General features: G+C 34.0%; 2 protein-coding genes across 13 annotated transcripts in view; one reads left to right on the forward strand and one right to left on the reverse strand.

Annotated features, from left to right (window-relative positions):
• Positions 1-11819, forward strand: part of LOC145999037 (ras-related protein Rab-37-like) — a 279512-nt gene extending 267693 nt beyond the window's left edge. For both annotated transcript variants that reach the window (XM_083135956.1, XM_083135957.1), the window contains exon 7: positions 4384-11819. In XM_083135956.1, the coding sequence (XP_082992082.1) occupies positions 4384-4489 (106 nt within the window). In that variant the 3' untranslated portion in view covers positions 4490-11819. The remainder of the gene's footprint in view (positions 1-4383) is intronic.
• Positions 11820-18042: 6223 nt separating this feature from the next.
• LOC145999038 (uncharacterized) overlaps positions 18043-22997 on the reverse strand; it is a 96498-nt gene continuing 91543 nt past the window's right edge. For all 11 annotated transcript variants that reach the window (XM_083135969.1, XM_083135968.1, XM_083135965.1 and 8 more), the window contains one exon: positions 18043-21615. In XM_083135969.1, the coding sequence (XP_082992095.1) occupies positions 21367-21615 (249 nt within the window). In that variant the 3' untranslated portion in view covers positions 18043-21366. The remainder of the gene's footprint in view (positions 21616-22997) is intronic.

A 22997-nucleotide genomic window follows, 5' to 3' on the forward strand; every position in this document is an offset into this window, starting at 1 on the left:
TAATTCCCTTTTGATCTTTTCCCATTTACAGAGGCATTGCAGTTTGTGTACCTAGCATTTCCCATTATTTCTTCATAAAGATAATAAGCATGCTAGTTTGCGGAATTTCTAGGTTCAAAATCTTATTAAGGCATTCTTATCTACTTCATCAATATATTATATCTTTCACCCATAGGCATCTCAAAGAATTTGTGTATGGGGGGGGTCAGGTATTTGATTGGGAGCATGTATGCAATGTAATAGAATCAGCAGCTAAAGAAAGTATAGGATACCATACACTAAGCAGTGATTTTATCATGAATGTTATAATTGAATAAAAATGAGAAATCAGGCTAGACTTACTGGGTTAAATATCTTTGACAATATAAATTTAAGCAATTATAATAGAACAAGAAGTTAATCACATGTGTAGATGTAAAAAGAGAGATTACTTGAAAAGCAAAATTAATGAAATTGAAACAAACAGCAAAAATAAAAATATGACATCATGATTTGTATCCCCAACGAGAACAACAGATTAGGACATTAATCTATGAATACTGACACTGTGCCTATTCTACCTCATTTCCTCCTTCATAAAACGTAGCTGCAAAAAATGTTTATTTTAGTCTATTTCTTATATTTTTATATTATATAAATGTATAATATTCCATTTTATGTATACTTATAAACAAATAGCATAACTGTATATTAATTCATGTAGGGCAAAAAGCTGTTTTTGTAGTTCGGAATCAATGTAAAAAAAAATGTAAGCTTAATTGTAACCCTACTTTAATAATAATAAATAATAATAATCATTTTCCTTCCTGCCTCTGGCTGGGTCAGCATAAACGTCAAGCCTCTCCATATTCTTCTGGTCTTCCACCACTCCTCTCTTTCTATGGTGTTCCAATCTTGTCATCTTCTCCTAACACTCTCCACTATCTACTCTTTCCACTGACATCTTGGTCTCCCCCTTGGCCTTACTCCCACTCCTTATGCATTGTAAGCTATTACTGGCAGTCTTTCTGCATCCATCCTCTTTATTTTTCCGAACCATCTCATCTGTGCCTGATCTATCCTGTCCTGAAGCTTCACCCTCCCCTACCCCAGTCTGTCGAACTTCTCATTCCTTATTCTATTCCTTCTAGTCTTCCCAAATATGCTCCTTAAGAATTTCATCTCCACTGTCTGCATCTTTTTGTCTCTCTCCGTCATTGTCCAAGTCTGCTCCTTACATAATTATTGGTACATAGTATGTGTTATATACTATCTTCTTGCATTTCATAGATATGTCTCCATTCCATATTATTCTTCAAACACTTTGATGGAGTCCACCACCTATTTGTCCTCTTCTGTTTACCTCCTCATCTATTCTTCTGCTTTTCTCAATTATGCTAGATATTTGAAACTCTGCACTACCCTCAACTGTTCCATGTCCATCATTATTCTTGGTACATTTCTGCCTCTGTTTCTTGTTGTTATTAGCATCTCACTCTTTTCTGTAATGAATTTCATCCCTGCCCTTCTGATTTCCTCACTCCAACTATCAAGCTATCTCTGTACTTCTTCTTACCTGTTTCCTCATATTACTAAGTCATCAGCGAACAACTGAGCCTTCATCTCTTCCTCTCCTATCTTCTTCCCCACCTCTACATTAATTGCAGCCATTGTAATTATGAAGAGCAGTGGAGAAAGAGCTCTTCCCTGTTTTAGTCCATTACTTATACTGAACCACTCCGTTCTTCCCACTGGTGTCTTCACACAGCTCTGGTTGGCCTTGTATGTGCTCTGCACTCTACACAGTATCTCTTCTTCGACTTCTTTCTTTCTTAGAGCCTTCCAAATCTTTGTTTTGTCCATGCTATCATATGCCTTTTTGATATCTAGGAATACCATAATCAAATCATTTCCATGCTCTTGCCTTTCCTGTAATTGCCTTATGGCAATCTACTGTTGATCTGCCTCTTCTAAATCCATACTGTTCCTCTCTCATGTTCAGCTCTGTTACTTCCCTTATTCTCTTCTCTAATATTTTCTCATACACCTTTGCTGAGTGGCACATAAGTGTTATTCCTCTGTAGTTTTTACATTCCTTTCTGTCACCCTTCTTGAATATGGGAACTATTAGTCTCTTTGTCCAATCTCTTGGCACTTCTCTCTCTTGCCACACTGTTTTCAACACTCTGTACAGCCACTGCACATAAATCACTCCCAGTGGCGGCTGGCAGCTAGTATGATGGGTAGTGCCAACGTGATCAAGAAATCGAAAAATTTTCGCTAGCATATGTCATAGAAATCTAATGAAAGAGGTAATTTTAATGGAACTTTGTTTACTAAAATTGCAGAAAAAAATTCAGAGTGCCTAAGATTGGTTTATTTTACTTCGCATTTGTACTACTTTTGCCTAATCGCAAAGATAAGGATGAGTGAACACTCACAAAGAACACCGATGCCCAGGCCGAGATTCGAACCCACAATCCCTGGCATCGAAGCATGCTGTGCAGAGGTCGGCCAGAGTTTCTAAGCAATAAATGCGACTATTAAAATTTCGACGCCTGTCACCTTTACCATTTTTTTTGATATTTTTAAATAGAATTGATGTTTAAATCTGGCGTGGGACAGCCAAGTTGTTTAACTTTTAATTTAATATCGTATAGTTCCTTGGAAAACGGTGTATGTAATAATGCTCTAATCTGACTCATCTTTACTAACTACCCTTCCTTTCACACACCATCAGACACTTTCACTTCACTAAAAAGAAAAACACTGGACAATTAGAGACACCGAGTCGATCGGTATTCTCGCCTTGCTTTGTTTATAATTTGCAACCCCAGCACGGCAGACGGTACATCAACGATCGGTGTTACTAACAACTGAAATATGATTATCTGCTAAATGAACTGTAGATCTACAATTTTTAAAATTCAATGCAAGACGTTGAATTATATCTCCAAGTGAAATTCTTATACTGATAGATTTTCCGTGTGATGTTTTACGAATATTAAAGTAAAAAATCCCCTGGTGATGCGATTCCCTTTGATATTTAGGCAATTCTTTTGTACTTACAGTAAATGTCTTCAATGTTGTCAACGTCAGTTGCAACACATGAGTGTCTGCGTGCGTGAGAGCAAGGGATATATCTTTTCTTATGGAAGAAATAGATAACAAAAAAGTCTGGATGGCTCTTTAGACGCATCTATCTAAATTGTTATATAAATTTGGGAAATATATTACGTTCGTTCTTGCCAAGTATGCAGGAAAGTATTTTCCTCATGAATTACTTCTCCAACAAGTATTACAAATCGGTCAGGATTAGTCACTTCTCTGTGAAGTTTGCAACTATGTCAACACAATGAGAAAGCTCCCGCGCCGTGCCACGACGCGACCTGGCACGGCTGATTGTCTTATGGCTGCCACTGGGCTACCACCCCACCTCCTCGCTTGACTGCGGAGACTTTTTCATGCCTCCGCGCATGCCTCTGCGCTTAGGCCAGACTATGCTGGCCCAGAGCAAGTGGGAGAACAGCTGGGGGTGCGGCGCAGGAATTGAAGCGGCCGTAAGCTGGAACGCTTACGAGATTCGAATCTCCTCGTTCGTAAATGTATTAATTTAACTATATTTTGGCAAAGCAAGTGCTATTTCTTTTTCTGAGGGTAGAGCCATGGCACGGCGGCTCTCCCCTTAGAGCCGCCGCTGATCACTCCTGCTCCTAGTATCATTTCCACTGGCACTTCATCTACTCCAGGTGATCTCTTCATTCTCTTCAGAGCTTCCTCCACTTCTTTCCATGTGATATTTATTTTTCCTTCCTGTTTTCTTTTTCCTTCACTTCTTCATGTTCATTTCCTTCTTTCACATTCAGCAATTTCTGAATGATTTCTCCACATTTTCCTTATTTGTTCATCCTCTTCTACAATGTTTCCCCTTTCATCCCTTAGCTTACAACTGTCTCCTCTTTCTCTTCCCCTTTCTCTCACTAATCCATACAATACTTTCTTGTTCCCATGATCCATTCTTCCTTCTACTTTCTTCTTTTCCATGTACTCTCTTCGTGCATTTTGTGATTTAGCTTGAAACCATTTTCTAAATGCATCATATTTTTTTTTTACCATTTCAAATATTAGAGACTTAAATTGGAGGTGTAAATGAATTTAGAACTGAGTTACAGATAACTTATTTCTAAAAGTAACTAGTTACCTTTATTCAAGAAAGCAGCTGCTACTTGAACTGCCAATAAATTAATGGCAGTGTTTCAAAGTAACAAGTAAGAAGTAACAGTTAATTTTTTTAGTAATAGTATCTGATTTTTTGCCAATAGTTTAAGAGATGTGACTGAATCAAAAACTATACATGCTAATTTCCATTTACAAAAAAGTAACATTTTTTTATTTTTCTTTCAGAGATTTAAAATCTCGTAAGTCAGTCAATTCCGAAGAGACAAAATTTAATGTTCAGGAGTATGTGAGAGAACAGACACAGCGAAATTCATGTACTTGCAACACATGAAAATTTTACCTCTCCTGGGAAGTTGCCTTGGTGTAAGAAGAAATAGAGGGGACATTGTTGTGGGTAAGGTGCAGCAGTGATAATAGAAGTAAGCACAAGAATTCTTCCAAACATATATAACTGTCATCTGCTTTTATAAACTGCAAAAATAATAGTCAGCGAAGTCAGACCACAATCATTGGTCAAAATATAGCTTGTAACCTGTGGTTGACTTGCAGGTATGTCACATGTAATTATACACAGCAAAGGAATGTTCTGTGATGAAAACTATATTTTCCATCTTTTAAAACAAGTGACAAATAAGGAAGTAGCATACTCTGTTGGCCAATCTTAATTAGCTGGACTTAAAATTAGTGGATCGTTAAGGAATATCAGTATTGATTGTTTAAATTTATTTCAGCAGGTCTGAAGTCTCACCCAATAACAAAAGACTGTTATGTAATATAAGGTTGAAATTGAGAGCATGTGTTGATTTGCGTATGTAAAATATTATTGAATCAGTTGTTAATGATGCATTTGTTTTCTGTATAGTATTGTAGACACTATCACACACTATAATCCTAGACTTTTTGTCGCAATCCCATTCTATATGTATGCATACGAGCCTTTATAGATGTCAATTAATAATTTCTATATGGTTACAGTTTCAATGTAATATTAAGCCAAATTTTTTAACCGACTGAATATTAGGGAGCAAATAACATGAGGCACCCTTTAAAGAAAAATACTAATTTTTACAAACATGTTAACACAATTGCATATCTAAAATTCTATTTTGCAGCTCCATATGAAGAAAATAAGACAAAAATTATGGTAACTGAACATCCAGAAATATTTTTCTAGTAAATATTTTGAATAAAAGTCTTCTTCCCATTGAACACACAAGGATATGAATATTTATTTTCTTCAAAATAGGTTTTATCAGAATATTTTGGTACTGTCGTTGAAATCTATCATCAAAGTCCAAACTATTGCATTAATATTCATGTAAGGTAATGCATTAATTTGTTAATTTCATTATTGAGAAAACTTCTGTTCCTTTAGAACAATTGCAGGACAAGAAATGGTACAATAATTTAAAGTAGTTAAACATGCTTATAACAATATTGAAATACTCCACTTGTAAAATGCTCCAATTCTCAGCATGAATTTCAAGTATGCTTTTTGCACAAACTTTTACTTTCTTATCCTTTACAATCTCTCTGCACATTTAACTTATTAGTAGACACACATATTTTTGGTAAATAAAAAAGCAACATTTCGGTATAAAAACCAAGTCAATTTCTGGTTCGAAAGCGGTAAATAAAATAAAATTTTGCTGTTAATACGGTAAAGAAGCTGTATATAAAATGCCATTTTGGTTTTATAAATGTGAATATAATCCCAAATTTGATTTAAAAACTTCACTTTATACACAAAATGGACATACCCCTTGTAATAGCACATTTATGTCGTTACCAGAATATTAAGTTCATTCCTGTATAAAGGGGTCCATTTTTGCTTCTCAAATATTTACAGAAGAATTAATCAATTTTCCGTGAATTGCTTAACTATCAGGATAATTCTGATTTCAGAAAGTGTTGCATCTGTAAATAAACTATAGAGAGACCATTTTGCATTATTTTGTGACAAAACGGGGTAGAAAAATGCACCTCACACATTTCGGAAACATGATAAATTAACATTACAATGTGTTATTTCACATTTCGTGTTTTCGTGAAGAACGAAATATGGATACCTATATTCATAAGTAAACTTATGTTACAGTTCCAATGTATAAATATCCTATATTTCTGTGCAAGGTTCTACAATTTGTTACCAATTTTGTGTTTAAATGCAATTAATTCATAATAGTTTTGTAAAGTAATTTTTCATTGTGTGGTTTCTTCTTGTTGTCACCTGGTTACATACATTAATTAATGAGGTGAAGGGGCCATTTAGGTTAATAAAGAATGCTTGACATTTGATATTGGATTGGCAGAATATTGGTTATCAGTATCTGAAGTTTATGTACTTTATCATATTGGCTCAAATTTAATATTAATTCATCTGTAGAAAATCAATGTTTTACACTATTCACAAATGAAATTTTATTTCCTTTCCAATACTCTTATGCTGACACAAGTGCACAAAGTAATGAGAATGCTTGACACCTATTCTTTAACTAAATTGTTCTGTTTGAAGCATTTGAGTTTTATAAATAATTAAATAAGGCAATGTTGCAAATTATGCTTGGCATGTTTAAATACTCAAGAAATGATAAGTGCATGGCGACTAATATCTTTATGGTGTAAAGATACAGAATGGAAACCAGATAGATTTTCTTAAGCCATCCGTACACAATCAGTTGAACCTCAAGCAACAAGCTGAATTGTGTGCTTGACGTAAGTGACATCAGAGAACACATCTCTTTTTCTTTGTATTCTTATTTTGAATGGTCCAAATAAAGTCTTCCAAGCCACACTGTAGGCCAATCAGAGCATTTGGTATAAATACCAATTATTGAAGAAACAAGCATGTTATTCATTTCTGTTCTGGAGTGAAGAGAAATCTTGTTGGTGTTTATTTAATCACGATTACAAAAGAATATAGCGAATGATGTGGTGATCAATTAGATCCAACAGCGAACCATAAAGTAGAAATTTTGTGTCATTGATCTTTATATTAATGTAATGAAAAGATTTTCTTTTGAGAGAATCTTTTACATCACTATAATCTCACAGCGTCTCTTCTGGTGTCTCAGATTACACGAGAAAATACACATTTTTTTTCCAGTTTTGATGTGCATCTTCCTTGGAAAGAAAATTATCATCTTTGTTACAACTAATCTATTTATTTTTCTGCCTGTATGCACTACTATCTTTCCATTATTATTAAATCATTGTCAAGTTTTTCTTTGATAATGTGCAAGTGTAATTTCAAATCTTTCATGACTTCCAATATGAACGTTGTTCAACACCTTTCTATTGTCGATTTTGAAGGAGCTTAAATGCTCTGTTTCGGTGACAATTGAGTCGTGTACGGATGGCTTTAGTCGAGTACATTATCAATCAGCTTTAAAACTGTATTTGACTTATTGGGATAAACACATGAAGTTATTTCTTACCTCAGGAAATTTCATCAGCAAGAATAGTGTAGAATTATTATTCAGATATAATGTGTAAATACTGATGAAAAGTTTCTATGCTCAGGAATGTTACTTTGTTTCTCCTGTAAGTCTAGCTGTACTGTCACCCTTTCGCAGGTCCATAATACTTTTCCCGTGCAAAATCTACACTGTATTTAGCGCATCACCATGAATGGTTCTACTTTTACATTTGTTTCTTCAGAATACAAATCAGGCTAGCATAGGGTAATGTACTTAACCTGAGAGTGGATACGTGTTTTCTGCATATTGGTTGATTGATGTCTTTCTTCACCATATATTTGGCCAAGTATCTTGTCTTTTCTTCTTTAGGAAATCCTGACTTTGTAACCGTATATCGAATTCTGTTGGTGAAAGGATTGTAACATCCGAGTTCAGGTAACAATAAAAACTTCAGGACTCTTTGAGTCAAAACCCATCAGAGACTACATATCACTCTTAGGAGAATCATAAGAGATGAAATCTGAATCGTTCAAAGGACTGATTACAGAACCAATAAGTTAATGAGCATAGCAGTATTGCACACCATTATAATCTATCACTTATTTTGGGGATTTGTGGGATGGAAACAGTTTTGGTTTGGATAAGAAATGTCGAGGCGACACACTGTAAATCTCAAATTCTACACACTATTTGTTCCTGAAGTGATATTCACATTTCTGAAGCGAAAACTGCAATTTCAACAATGCAAGTGAACTTGCAGAAAACTTCTGAAATTAATCACATTTAATACACTACCATTCCAAATGTCCAGATTATTTGGGATCACTAACACTGGGAAGTGATTCCCGAAGTTGGGAATAGGACAGGATGTTTTTCCTCATCTCGGTACTGACATTTCAGGATCTCAACATTATTGTGTGTATTTTCAAACTTGATTGCAGGTATTACATTTCAAAGAAGAAATATAAAAGTGACATCTGTGAAATAAATTTCAAGTAAGACTTGAAAGCAACAAAACCTAATATTCATTGAAGATTATGAAGAGTAAATTAATGGAAAAGCCTAACTCAAAAGTGATATGCAATGAAAGATATATATCTCTCTCTCTCTCTCTGAGTGGATATTAATACTCATAACTATAATTTTGTTTCCTATTGCTACAAAAAAATGAAGGTATTTATATGTGACAATATTTTCATGTTGATACTGTGGATATTGTGATAAGGTAGTATATATTTGTAAATAATAATCCATGGGAAACTGTCTTGACATAGCAGAATAACCAACATTGTATAGTAGAAGGTGCAATCTGTGTTGCAAACATTAAGATCTAATGGAAATTTGTATCCAATGATAGCAAATTCAGACCAAAAGGGTATTTAAAAACTAATTTTGTAGATGCATTCATCAACAATGCTCAATAAATTCTGCTATTTTTACTAGAGGTTTTATGTAGCATGAAATTATTGCATTACTTTTTTTAAACAATAACTGTAATTGAGATATAAAACAAAAAGGAACTGAATACAAGAGGTAAACAAATATGCGACGGACACCAACTTTTTCAGCCTATTTAGGCTACTTGACCAGCACGAGCGAAAAGAAAGCTCATTAATGGACACACATACTAACTTAATCTGGAATTGTAACCTGTTATTGGACGAGTTATTATAATCTTAGATATTCTAGTAGCATAGTGATTATTCTCTTCACGGCTTTGTCCATAGCACAGCAAATGGTTCAACACACATCATGTGAGCGGTTCTAAGTTTACTTCCGAGTGAATCTTAGATTTGTGTAGATGATCAAGCATAGTGAGAACTAGTTGCATCAAGGAAGTAGGCAGACTTCATCTTAGAAAGCTGGAATTAAGTCTGGCTATTGGATGCAGCCAGCACATTTGACAACCCAACGAAAAGCCACCTCGCATGCCTTGCCCTTAAAGTTGTTGCATGTTGAAAAACAATTCACTGAGAATCAGATCACACTTATTAAAAACAATGGAATAGAATAGCAAGCAAGAATGCATCACTCCCTAACACGAGAACTTTCATTCAGCTAATGTGATCTGGGTTCTTCCTCTATGAAAAAGCCTACAGCGACAAAATTATTTTTCACCAATAGCAAAGTCTGTGGATCCCTTAAAATCTGTAATGCATTGCCTCTTTCCATTAAAAACACCCCCCTGAGTTTGTGAGGGGAAAATGTTTTATTTTTCATACTCGTTGCTACATATTATATTTTTGTAAATAAATGTACCAATTTCTCTGTATTCACTGATGATAGTAACCCACTTGAACACATAATTGTAAACATATCTTATTCAATTACATTAGGTTACTGAAAAAATAACTGCCAAAGTTATGAGGGAAAGAGGGAGGGGTCAAAGTTGAATGGATGAAAGCTGACAAGCATTTATCAAGGCCATAAATTTGCGTTCATACTTTGCAGGACAAATATTGTAAGTACTCTTCATTTTCCTCTTCAAATATAATCACTATGGTACAGAATAAGTAAGTAATAATATAAAAAGGCATTTGCATGGTAATATAAGAATGTGGATAATGTTTCATTCAATAAATGTTGTGCGTTTGTATTTTGCACAGGATCTCCTACTGTTCACAGCTGTATTTTTGTTCAACAATTGTAGACTTGGAAATATAGTTCTTTGTGAGTATATACCTTTTATTGTGCATATTCAATAGATTGTCTTGGATTCAATCTGTATGTATAACAAATTTGTTTACTTATTCAATATATACGAAAGTGCAGCAACCCCAAATTACTTTTTTCATTTACTGTTACAGATTTTAAATTCTAATTATACCTCATTATACTCAGCTTAAAGTGATAAAAGTTTGTACATGTTAAGATGAATATGTCATTTAATGTAATGTATCTAAATTTATATATATTGTGCATTAAGCTTTAGTTTGGATGCAGTTGAAACTTGCGTTCTTTCCATTTGCAGCTCGATGAAGTTCTTATTGTTTCCCAATGCACAGAAAGTAGAGTGACAGGTTGTCACTTGTTTTTATCTCTTGGTTAAAATCATTGTTCTAATCAGTTGTATTTTAATCTCCGTATGTATTGTATGAATTTGTAAAGGTATGTTTTCCTACAATTGTCGCCTTACGCAGGAGACTGTGACCATGCATGCTGCCGAATGGCCTTGATACACCATCTAAGTAGACGAGGGTGTTCACTGATGGGAAAGAGTGGCTGGGAGAGGTATGTTCCCTGCTTTCCATTCTGTTTATTGCTATGTAGCTGGGAACACACCTGTCCTTCACACTTCACCCAGCCACTCTTTCCCACCAGTCAACACCCTCGGCTACTTAGATGGTGTATCAAGGCCATTGGCAGCGTGCGTGGCCACAGTCTCCTGCATAAGACGACATTAACGTGCGTTAACATGTCAGCCAAACTGATCTACTATGTTTAGATCTGGAATAAAATTGTCTAAATGATATAAATAAAAAAAGACAATAATCTACTGCCAACATTAATATTCATAGTTGAACATATCAGATAATGTATTAATATGTAAGAGCAGACGGAAAGTTAATTATCTTCATTGAGTTCCTAGAGATGTAACAAAATGATATTGTCAACACACGCATACACACACACACCAACATAGACATTTTAAGTAAGTCTTGAAGCTTTCCTGGTGACGAATGATGAATAAATTCTCTCAGGCTATCAACCAGATCAATTCTGGAAAAGTTTCTTTCTACTCTGAAGATGAGAGTGATGTTAGCTCTCGAAAGCTCTGGAACTTTTCCAGAATATACCTGGTCGATAGCTCGAGAGAATTTATTCATCAGAAATTTTAATCATAATGTGCCAATATTTGTAAAAAAAAATCTTGATAAAATGTTCGATTAATTTGTTGTGTGGGATACTTTTTATCCAGCTTCATCTGTAACATTTTGCTTAATTTATTGACTAATAACTTTAACCTTTTAATATATAATTTTACTGGTGGAATATGTGTAAACTTTGATCTGAAGGTACTATATACACTGTCATTCATTTTAAGCATAACACGTCATCGAATTTACACAAAACAACTGTGAACAGTAGAACAATTGCTTATTATTGTCTGCAAAAGGTCTTTTGAGACCTGTGGATCTTCCTGAAGAAAATAAAACTGTTGAATTCAATGGTAACATATTGTAATTGTGTATGTAGTGATATAATGTATAAAATAAAATACTCATGCAACTGTTGGGAAAATGACATCCTTCACTTTACTTACCCAAGAAAAGTATTCTTGTCATTAGATTACAATTGCTAAATGGTTGTTAACATTAGTAAATTTATTGGTGTTCCTAGGAATTTTGTGAGGAGAAGCTTGTGACTTTATTTTTTGTAGTCCCCGTTACACTTGGTCATTGTTCCACACATCTGACATTCATTTTTTTAAAGAGAGTTGCGCCAACCCACTTTCCCAGATTCCTGGAGTAGATTGTTCCACCTTAAGAATGGGATTGAGGCTCTACAAATTCTAATTAATATCTTCAGATACCAGATGTCCTTATTTTAGTGAAGACTGTGTCGATTATCTATCTAAGTACATCACAATTTTCAGTCACTAGGATTTGTTACTGAGACCATTTAGTAGCACTTTCATAAACTATTTTTTTAAAATATATCAAGAGTTGTTACAAGCTGGTTCACTTGTGCTGTCATCTTTGGTGTGAGCAGTCCTAGGTTCCATCAAAGGAAGACCCAAAATTCCTGCCAGGTGTGTCAATATAACAGAAGATTTTGCGATCTTCATTTTTAAGATCAAAGAAGTGATCTTAAACACAGATATAAGGAGAAAGATTTCTCTATAAGTTGTGTATGATCTCTGTGCTTTTTAGCTCCTTGTATAACCAACAGATAACATTGCTCTGAAACAGCTGCCATTTACATTTTGAAGGGCACGCCACATGCAAAGAATGTATCTTCGTGCTCATTTTCTGATATCTGGAGAAGATAATTTAAATTAAATAAAATCCACTGAAAATTAGCACCAGATGTCATCAGTCAAATGAAAGGTCTACCCTCTATAGATTAAAGGGCAAACTATATGGACAGAATACTTTGACAGTCCACGTTATTACCCTCCAAAAGAATTCTTGAAAATAACATCATTATTATTCATGAAGGAAATGAGACACGACGTAAAATGAGGGATGATGATGCTAGTGTGCTGGGATATTACCTCGTAGGCTCTTATGATCTGACACCAAATTCACCTTGGAAAGTAAGCAATATTGTGGATTTATCAGATCATACACACTTAAGGTGTGTTCTCCCACTGCACTAGCACCATCTTTTGATGAAAAGGTGAACGAACTATTATGTTTACCAAATTTATCAACCTCACGTTGAAAACTAACAAGATTACTATATTTTGTAAACTTAATACCACCATTTTGTCAATAGATGGTGCTGATGCTTGTAATCTGATATCAAATTTGATAAACACAATATTTCACCTTTTTGTCAAGAGATTGCGCTAGTGTGCCGAGAGCATACATCCTAGGTGCTTATGATTTCATAACAATAGTTCACCTTTTCATCAAGAGATGGCGCTAATGTTTGCGATTGGATACCAAATTTGATAGTTCCCCTTTTCATCAATAGATGGTGCTCATGCTTGTAATCTATTAAATTCAATAGACATAATAGTTCACCTTTCCGTTAAGAGATGGTGCTAATCCTTATAATCGGATACCAAATTCAATAAAAACAATAGTTCACTTTTTTATCAAGAGATGGCACTGGTGTGCTGAGAGCATACCTTCTACGTATGTGCTTATGATCTAATACCAAATTCGATAAAGACAATAGATCACCTTGTCGTCAAGAGATGGCGCTAATGTTTGTGATCGGATACCAAATTTGATAGTTCACCTTTTCGTCAATAGATGGTGCTCATGGTTGTAATATGGTATCAAGTTTGATAAATATAATAGTTCACCTTTTCGTTAAGAGATGGCGCTAATACTTGTGATCGGATACCAAATTTGATAAAAATAATAGTTCACCTTGTCATCAAGAGATGGCGCTGGTGTGCTGGGAGCATACCTCCTGCGTGCTTATGATCTAATACTAAATTTCATAAACATAATAGTTCACCTTTTTGCCAAGAGATGGCGCTAGTGTGCTGGGAGAATACCTCCTAGGTCCTCTTATGATCTCCTGTTAACATTTTTTTTTATCAGGAGATCATAAGAGGACCTAGGAGGTATTCTCCCAGCACACTAGCGCCATCTCTTGGCAAAAAGGTGAACTATTATGTTTATGAAATTTGGTATTAATAGATCATAAGCACGCAGGAGGTATGCTCCCAGCACACCAGCGCCATCTATTGATGACAAGGTGAACTATTATTTTTATCAAATTTTTTATCCGATCACAAGTATTAGCGCCATCTCTTAACGAAAAGGTGAACTATTGTTTTTCAAATTTCATACCATATTACAACCATGAGCACCATCTATTGACGAAAAGGTGAACTATCAAATTTGGTATCCGATCAAAAACATTAGCACCATCTCTTGACAAAAAGGTGAATTATTATGTTTATGAAATTTGGTATTAGATCATAAGTTTTAGCACCATCTCTTGACGAAAAGGAGACCTATTAAGTTTATGGAATTTGCCACTAGGAAATCATAAGCATGTAGGTGGTACGCTCTCGGCACACCAGCGCCATGTCTTGACGAAAAGGTGAACTATTGTGTTTATCGAATTTGGTATCAGATTGCAAGCATTAGCACAATCTCTTACCGAAAAGGTGAACTATTATGTCTTTGGAATTTAATACGAGATTATATGCATGAGCACCATCTATTGATGAAAACTTGAACTATTAAATTTTATATCCGATCACAAACATTAGTGCCATCTCTTGACGAAAATGTAAACTATTTTTTATGAAATTTGGTATTAGGAGATCATAAACACCTAGGAGCACACTAATGCCATCTCTTGACGAAAATGTGAACTATTGTTTATTGAATTTGGTATCGGATCACAAGCATTAACTATCTATTGAAAAGAGATGGTGCAAGTGTGCTGGGAGCATATCTCTTAGGTGCTTTTGATCTAATCCAGTGTGTCTACTAATTGTTTTTAACCTTTCTTTTTCTTAACGTTTTTTTAATTGCCCCGTACTTATGTATGGTTGCAAAATTAGGAGATAGATATTTTTATTCAATGAAAAACCCCTACCACACGGGGAAAATTATAGCTGTACTTTAACGAGATTTACACTTGCTTTAATTACACAGGTCTACAAGAAATATTTCTTTTTTAGTTGCCAAAGATCTTTGAAGGAATGTATGGTATTTTGGTTGTACTGAATCTTAAATGAAATACAGTTTTGCAAAGTTGGCTCTAGTTCTTAAAATCGAAGCTTATGAAGTATCTAAGTTTAGCTCAATAAGAGCTGTAGGTGTTGACATGAAATAAGGCATGACTTTTATTTTAGAATATAAAATATTTCTATAGTCCATTCATTGCACAGAATATATTTATTAAAAGTTCGCTTTTCTTTATTTTATTTTTGAGTTTTATTTCTGTTGTTGAGGGGAATGAAATATGAGATCTTCAAGAGCAGGCCGCGTAAATGATCCTGATGGATTGTGCTGCATTTGTGGTGAATATTCTGTGCAGAAACCTAGAAAAACATCACTGACTTGACTTCGTAAACAAAGCATATCTTGCATATTCAAGTAGTTTGTTAAGTCTTGGATAAATGTGGCGAGTGTTTCATTACATCTATACAGTAGATCCTTTCATGGACAGAGTATTGAGAAACTAAACACGGGGACCTTTGATGGGACTCAAACTCATTAATGATTCAAATGTCTCAAATTTTAAGAATGATATTGAAGCTTCTACATGATTCAGTTATGTCTCAGTTGTCAACAACTTCTTCGGCAATCACAAACATGAAAACTATGTAGAACTGGTGCAAAACTTGCTCACAAACTTCAAATATTTTGGTATTAATATGAGCATGAAGACAAATTTTCCAGATAATCTTGATTTTAATTAAAAACAAGGCGAGACGTTACAGCAAGATATAAAGGAGACGACTGAGGAAATATTGCAAAGCAGATGGGACAGATACAAAATAGCAGATCAGTGGTGACAATTAGGTGGGGTGTGGAGGACATTTCCCACCCACTTTTTGGTTCCGCACTACGGTCTCTTAAAGATAAGTAGAGCCCGGAAGTTCAGGCATTTATTTTCGTTAAAATAGGCAGGCAAAAAGGCATTTATAATGTGGTAAATGGCACTAAAAATGAAAAAAAGGCAAAATAAACCGAAAAAAGGCACATTTAGAAGTCTCTTACTTTTATCTATAATTTCTGGCAAAATGTTAAAATCTAAATTGGGTAGAGCATTTCGATTTTCTCCGTCTTGATTGCACATAACTACAAGGTGCTTTTTAAGTTCTAAACATTCATTGATAGTCGTCTGTCAAGAGGGAATGTTTTTCATAACATCTTTCTACTTCGACAGAAGTTATTGGAGCATACATATAACAAGCTAATGTAGCTGAACTCATTTTGGTAACAGCATTTTCACCTTTTAGAATATCACAAATTGTTTTCAATTGTTTCAAGTTCTCATTTGCACTCACTACCCGTTAGCACTTTTCCGCAACAGCTCACCCCTTTTCTCCTGGCACTTCCATCATCTGCTGCATAGATTCCTCGAAGATTTTCATGGATGCTATAATTGTAATTGTCTCTGGCAATGCACCATAATGTGCAAAAGTAAACTTGAATAGCACAGGAGTTTTTTCACTTCACGAATTGAAGACACTTCATTTTCTGGAAGAGCATCGATCACCTCACTGATTTTTTGAAGGTTGTTAGCATAATATATAGCTGCTGATATCCAGGTTCCCTATCTCGTCAAGACTGGTTGCTGAGGTAAACTAAGCTCAATCGCAACTTCCTGAAATTTTCGGGTTCGAGAGGGAGATTTCAGAAATATTTTATTTGTGTTCGAAATCAACCTGTCCACTTCAGCAGTCAATCATGCACAAGAAATGTTAACCAAAAGGCAATATCCTGACTCAGCATGAAATACTTTTTTCTCACAGTTTTCTCCTTCAGCAATGTTGAAACATGCGTGAGTTCAATATTACTTAAATAAGGCGAAAATTATTCACATAATAAACGGAAGAAAAATAAATGCCAACAACGTTTTTTGGGAGAAAAATAATTTATATACACATTCTTTTTAAAAAAATGTCAAATTTCATTGAAAATTTCATCAAAAAAGGGCATTACAATTAAATAGGCAGTGGGGCCCCAAATAGGCAAAATAGGCAAAATGAAAAGGCTTCCAAAACATTCGAAACAACATAAGAAACGTATATCCGGAAAAATTTTATCAATATATGCAGTAGATAAAAAGAGGCATTTTGCCAAACTATCGGGCTCTAATGATAAGCCAGGTCTACTAAGGAAGACTAAACTGTCCTTGCACCTGCCCCCTCCCTGTTTTGGTACCTAATCATCGCTAGTGTGGCAGTTTATTGCTGGGATCTTCAACGTGATTGTTCCGACACCCTACACACAAGAAAATCTCAGAAACAACATTTTTCTCATCATTAAGAGAGATTAAAAAAGGATGAAATCTCATTGTTAAAGGACAGCCATTACTCAAAAACTAGAGCCAATGTAGAAAAACTATTATCATTAGGGCTACGATTTCTATGACCTAAAAATCACCAAAATATGCAAAATAAAATATGCTCTTATGACCTAAAATTTTACAAAATATGCACTATAATTTGAAAAATATGCCCTTATAACTAGACTGTTTCAAACATCAATATCTAACTCATGCTGAAATATTTTCATATATATACTATTTGTAGTTCACTTTATGGGCCCTGATGAGTTGAAATGCACAATGAAAACTTTCTGCAAATTTTCAATTAAAAATTAAGAAGATTTTGCTGCAGTCAAAAAAAAACCCTTGGGGAACATGGGAGTAAGAACGAATCCACTTGGAAAATGACTATATTTCTTGAAAAAGCGAAAATATGCTAAATATGACCGAAAATCCATCAAAATATGCTTTAACACGTAGAAATGGCCAAATAAGCCAAAATATTTCCTTGAAAAGCACCTTAATTCAATTAGTTTCTTCACAATATGAATTTCTATATATTTAGGCAACACATCAACCTTACCAAAAAAAAAATTAGCCCTAGTTATCGTGTTCGAAATCACAATGGCAAAGATACCATAAAATGACCAATTTTGTTGGCGATAAAAAGTGTGTTTACCAGTGTTATTAATGCATGTAAAAATTAATGTAATTCTAAGAAACAAAATGAACGAATCTTAACCACAACTCAATACAATTTTAAATTTCCAAATATTCAATTTTAACAAATCTTAACTGGTAGACATCCTGAATTATATGAGATTAAAAATACAGAAAAACTGATTTTATCATGTATTTAATATTTACTGCAATTTAAACTTGAGCAGATGACAAACTCAATATTACAACTTCGTATAGAGAAAGAGTTACAGAACACATGGTTGGTTCCAGATCTATCCTTGTCTTCCGATACAATCGTCCCTGCAGCTCAATCCTCTTGCGGCCATAAACAATCCTAGACCACGAATGAAATGGTGATGTCTCCGAAAGCTTATGTTTCAAACAGTATAAACTTTTTGCTGATATTAGAGCCATTTTGTTAACACATTTGCCAACAAAAACAATGTACAAATCATTGTGCAAAAACAAATTTTTTCTTCTAAAATTTGTCAACATTTACACTCAAATTTTTTTAACACAACAGTCAATAATAAAAAAAAGAACAAAATTTCTAAGCATAATCAAAATTCCATTATATCTATATAAGTGCTTATAATGATTTAGTCATATTTCTAGCATATTTAATGCTTTTTGTCAATATTTTAGCCATATCAAAATCATTATCAGGTGATTTCAGCAAAGATGTTTGACAGCCAAAATATGAAAAAAGGCATAAGTGTGCCAGAATTTTGAATAATCCATTATAAATGTTTATATATGAATAATGGTACCGGTATAATATTATTGAAATTTGAAAATAGAGGTAAGTTCTCACCATGTGTGAACTTATTATCAATGCAAGAATACTTTCTTGTTCCTAGTATGAAATATTTATGAATAAGAAATACAATACATACATAAAAAATGCTGCACTTTTTCTACAAATTAAGAACAAGTATTATTAACGAGGAGGGGAAAAGCTGCTATACTTGACTTGGAATGCCCCTATTCATACAAATATCACACATTACAAACATACCAGTCAATGCTTTACCAAAAATATTTCCAGATTGATTTCTGGGCCCCCAACATGTCAGGCAGCTGCTTGTAAATTTACATACATTCTTCTACTTGTCACTTACCTTCTGGAATTACACACAAGATAAACTTTACATGTACTTAAATCCCAATGAAAATAACAAAGACACAAATGTAGTGTCCAGTTAAGTTGAAAGGCACAAACAGTTGCTCCTACAATTCCTTATGCTTACAACCAGTGCAACTGACAACATAAATGTTAGTATAAATTCTAATTCATTTGCAACAAGCTTTATTTACATTTTCCATGCAATGCTTAATTTTTCTGATTTTTTAAAAAAATCATCAATCTCAAAATGTTGATTTTGTTCATATTTATATTTTATACTGTAGTTAACATTATGTCTTTGTAACACTTTGAAATAAAATATATAATATAATTTCTAAACAAATCTGTATTGAATATGATTAAAAACATAGTCAAACATAGACTCAAAATGTGAGTAGTGCAAACCTTAATATAAAAATACAGAGAAGTGGAGACCTAATTTTGATTTTGCAATACAGCAAAACATACAATATGGAAAAACATAAAACAAAGCTTTGTTTGAATGAAAAAATATGTGTAAAAAATTTTAAATCAGCAAATAAAGAAAGTTACTATCTTAATATTCATTTTAATTAAACAGTTATTGCTTTTCGTTTCCAGTTTCTTTCTCATGTCATTAAAAAAAATAGCCACACAACTTTACATATCATGGCATAAAAATTCCTTTATTAAGAAAATTATCCACTTTGTAATTGTATTTTCTGAATTGTTGAACTTTCTATGGCACATATGCAGATTTGACAATAATAGTATTGAGCAGGCTGAATATAGAATTGTAAAATTGGTTGAAATCAAATTTATCAGCACCTATAAAAGCTGATAGAAATATTTACTTTCAATTATCACAAGTGTTTCGTTTCAAAGTTTAATTTATTTATATGAACAAATACCTACATGAAAGAAAGAAAAACAAATGAGAAAAACTAAAATGCATTGTTCTAGAATTGGCACTAAGATGGCAAAACTAAAAGTAAAGAGACACAACGAATTGCATTCCTTCACATAAGGATATAGAAGTTTTCACCATACATATACACAATACAAACTGGTGACGGTTATATATGCATCAAGGACATAGCAAATTAAGTTAAGGATCCAACAAATTAGTTTCCATTCACGCATAAATTAGTTGAAAACTTATCAACTATAAAATTTCAAATAAACAATAAATATTCTCTGAAATAAACAACACACAATCACCCTGTAAGACCTTTTGTTACTGGGCATTGAAAAAAAAAAGTACAAGTTCACTTTCAGTTAATTACTACTGGTTCATTTTTAATCCTGCATTTATTTATTTATTTATATTTCAACACAGTACAATAAGACTGCACTGGTAATTGTACTGATGGAGGATATGTTATGATTTGACAACAGGTTTATTAATACGAATGTTAAATGGTATTTGTGATGCATTACAGATTTGGGAAAAAGCATTCAGCCTTAACCTATACAAATGAACAGATCTAAATATTCTTATACATGTATATATCACAGGTTCACCAACCCTTAACAACTCTGCTACGAGACCAAACATATCAGTTACCTCAAATAAACAAACCTTTATTTTTTATTTTCTGTGCTTTTAAGGAATGGCACACATTCATTTTGAATGAGAGAATGTGAAAACACCATTCCACTCTCAATTTTCCTGATATAGGAAGACACTTAATACAAATGCACCGTACAAGGCAACAAATTTATATTTCACTATCAGTCAGTAACTTACAGTGAGCAAGAAGAAATCTTTTCCCATTTGTTACATCCCTCACAACTTTTGCTGTATATTCTACACTATCCAGGCAAGAATAGAAACGCAAGCTGTTAAAGCATTTGTTTATTATTGCTAGTGTATGTGCTTTACTGAAAGAACTAACGTTTGAAAATGGTACAAAATGAGAATTCTGTATTGGTACTTTACAAAATAAAGTTTAACTTTAATACTAGTTTTGACTAACCACTGTAGCATTACTTCCTTGAGAGAAAAGTACAAATATTTATACAGGAAAAATATCATTTGGTTCACAGCAAGACTAGAAAACATATAAAGCACTGTAATGTTGTGATTATTATACAAAATAATACTTTCTCAATGTACAATATAAACAGGAAAATTATTGGCACAAATTATGTTACAAGGAAAACAATTTTTTTTCTCTGAATAGAACTGATTACATGTACTGGAAAACAAGTTATACATGTAAAAAAAAAAAAACTGCAAGAAATTGCAAATCTTGAATTTTTTGAAAATTGAAAATCAGTTTGCAGATATTTAAATACCTCCCTTATTCTCCTTAGATTGTGTTTGCACTATCCAATTCAATGTGATTCTCAAGCAAATTACTTGACTTCGATGCTCTGTTGATCTGTTTGCCTTCTCGGATGGTAGTACATGACCGCAGCTGCCGGAAGCTGCCACTTGGCGGCATGCAGCTCGATCAGCTGCAACAGGGTTTTCTTGCTGGAAGGGAACACGCTGACGGCCAAGAAAGCATCCCGGACACTACCCAGAAGTTGATCCATTCTTGTTGGGATTTCGTCTTCCAGGTCTCTGCCAATGGATGTCATGACAAAGAAGAGGCACTCCGTCTAGAAGACATAGGTATTTTGTCATTAAGGGATTGCCCTGCGTTTCTTTAATGTACGAGGGACAAGTAAAGGAAACATGCCCTGCATTTCTTTAATGTACGAGGGACAAGTAAAGGAAACATTAATTTGTTTTTTATCTAGTAGATTTCTGCATGTAAAGTTGCACAAATTTGCTGTATTTTAGCATAAACCCATTGCATAAAAAAAGGACGTTAAGAACTGTACCAATATTTCTCACTGTAGAACGACGTTTCGGAGTTTAACTATCCCCTTCTTCAGGTTCGTATGAAAAAACTAGGTACTTAGAATAGTACCATGTCGAAATGTAATATAAGGATTGTGGACAAGTGTTGGTGTGGATACATTTAAAATATTATATCCTCGCCCCAGAGGTATATAAAAAGCTTGTCGTTCACTAAAAAAACTTGCACAATAAACCTATTCTCATGTTAAAAATGTTAAAAAAAACTAAAAAACCTGCATGTATCACGATACAACTTGCAGGTTCGGCCATTCCTACCCAACTGTGCTTCCTAATCTACATGAAGGTCAGTTCTCCACGAATGTTTTCCTCTCCCCTTTACTTTCTCATTTCCCCTTATCACGTCACAAATCCAACGTAAATTCACGTTCTTCCCGGGCAGCTTGGATAACTTCCGGAGTGACGTGGAAACCGATATTGGGTTCAATCTTCCAGGCTTTGTCCCATTTTTTGAGGAAATTGATCCAACCTTCTTCTAAATTTCCTTCATCCCCCCTCTACAAATATTCGCTGTTTCATACACATTTCTTCCTAACTTCGTCTTCTCTTTTCTAATTATCTCCTTCTTTGCGATTCTATGTCCGCTTTCCAAAATGTGTTCTGAGAGACCTGTTTTGGGAACTTTTTCTCTTATATCTTTTCATGTTCGCTCCATCTTTTACCCATATTTCGACCTGTCTGTCCTATGTACTCCTTCCCACATTGACATTCTATTCGATAAACTCCCTTCTGTTTTTCCGGTATTTCCCTAATCGTCTTTCCTTTCTTATAATCGGTAAAGTATTTTTCCACATTCTTTGGGGCTTTCATCCTGCAACGATCCCGAAATCTCTCGTTATTTTTCCGATTTTTTCGGATACAATTTGATGGTAAGGGATGCCAACGTACTTTACCTTCGCATTTTCGTTTTTTTCATTCTCTTTTTGATCTCCTTCCTCTTTTTTGGTTTCTTTCATAATAATTTTCTGTGCTCTTCCCGCAATCTTATCCATTTCTCTATTTGTATATACGTTTTTTAATCCTGTTTTTCTTATCCACCGAATTTCGTTGTCTTTTTCTTTTCCACTATTGCACAGTCAACCAGCCCTAATAAAGAAGTTTAGGAATACATTTTTCTTTG

This window comes from Lepisma saccharinum, chromosome 14 (assembly GCF_977018435.1).
Source record: "Lepisma saccharinum chromosome 14, izLepSacc3.1, whole genome shotgun sequence".
Taxonomy (NCBI): Eukaryota; Metazoa; Arthropoda; class Insecta; order Zygentoma; family Lepismatidae; genus Lepisma; species Lepisma saccharinum.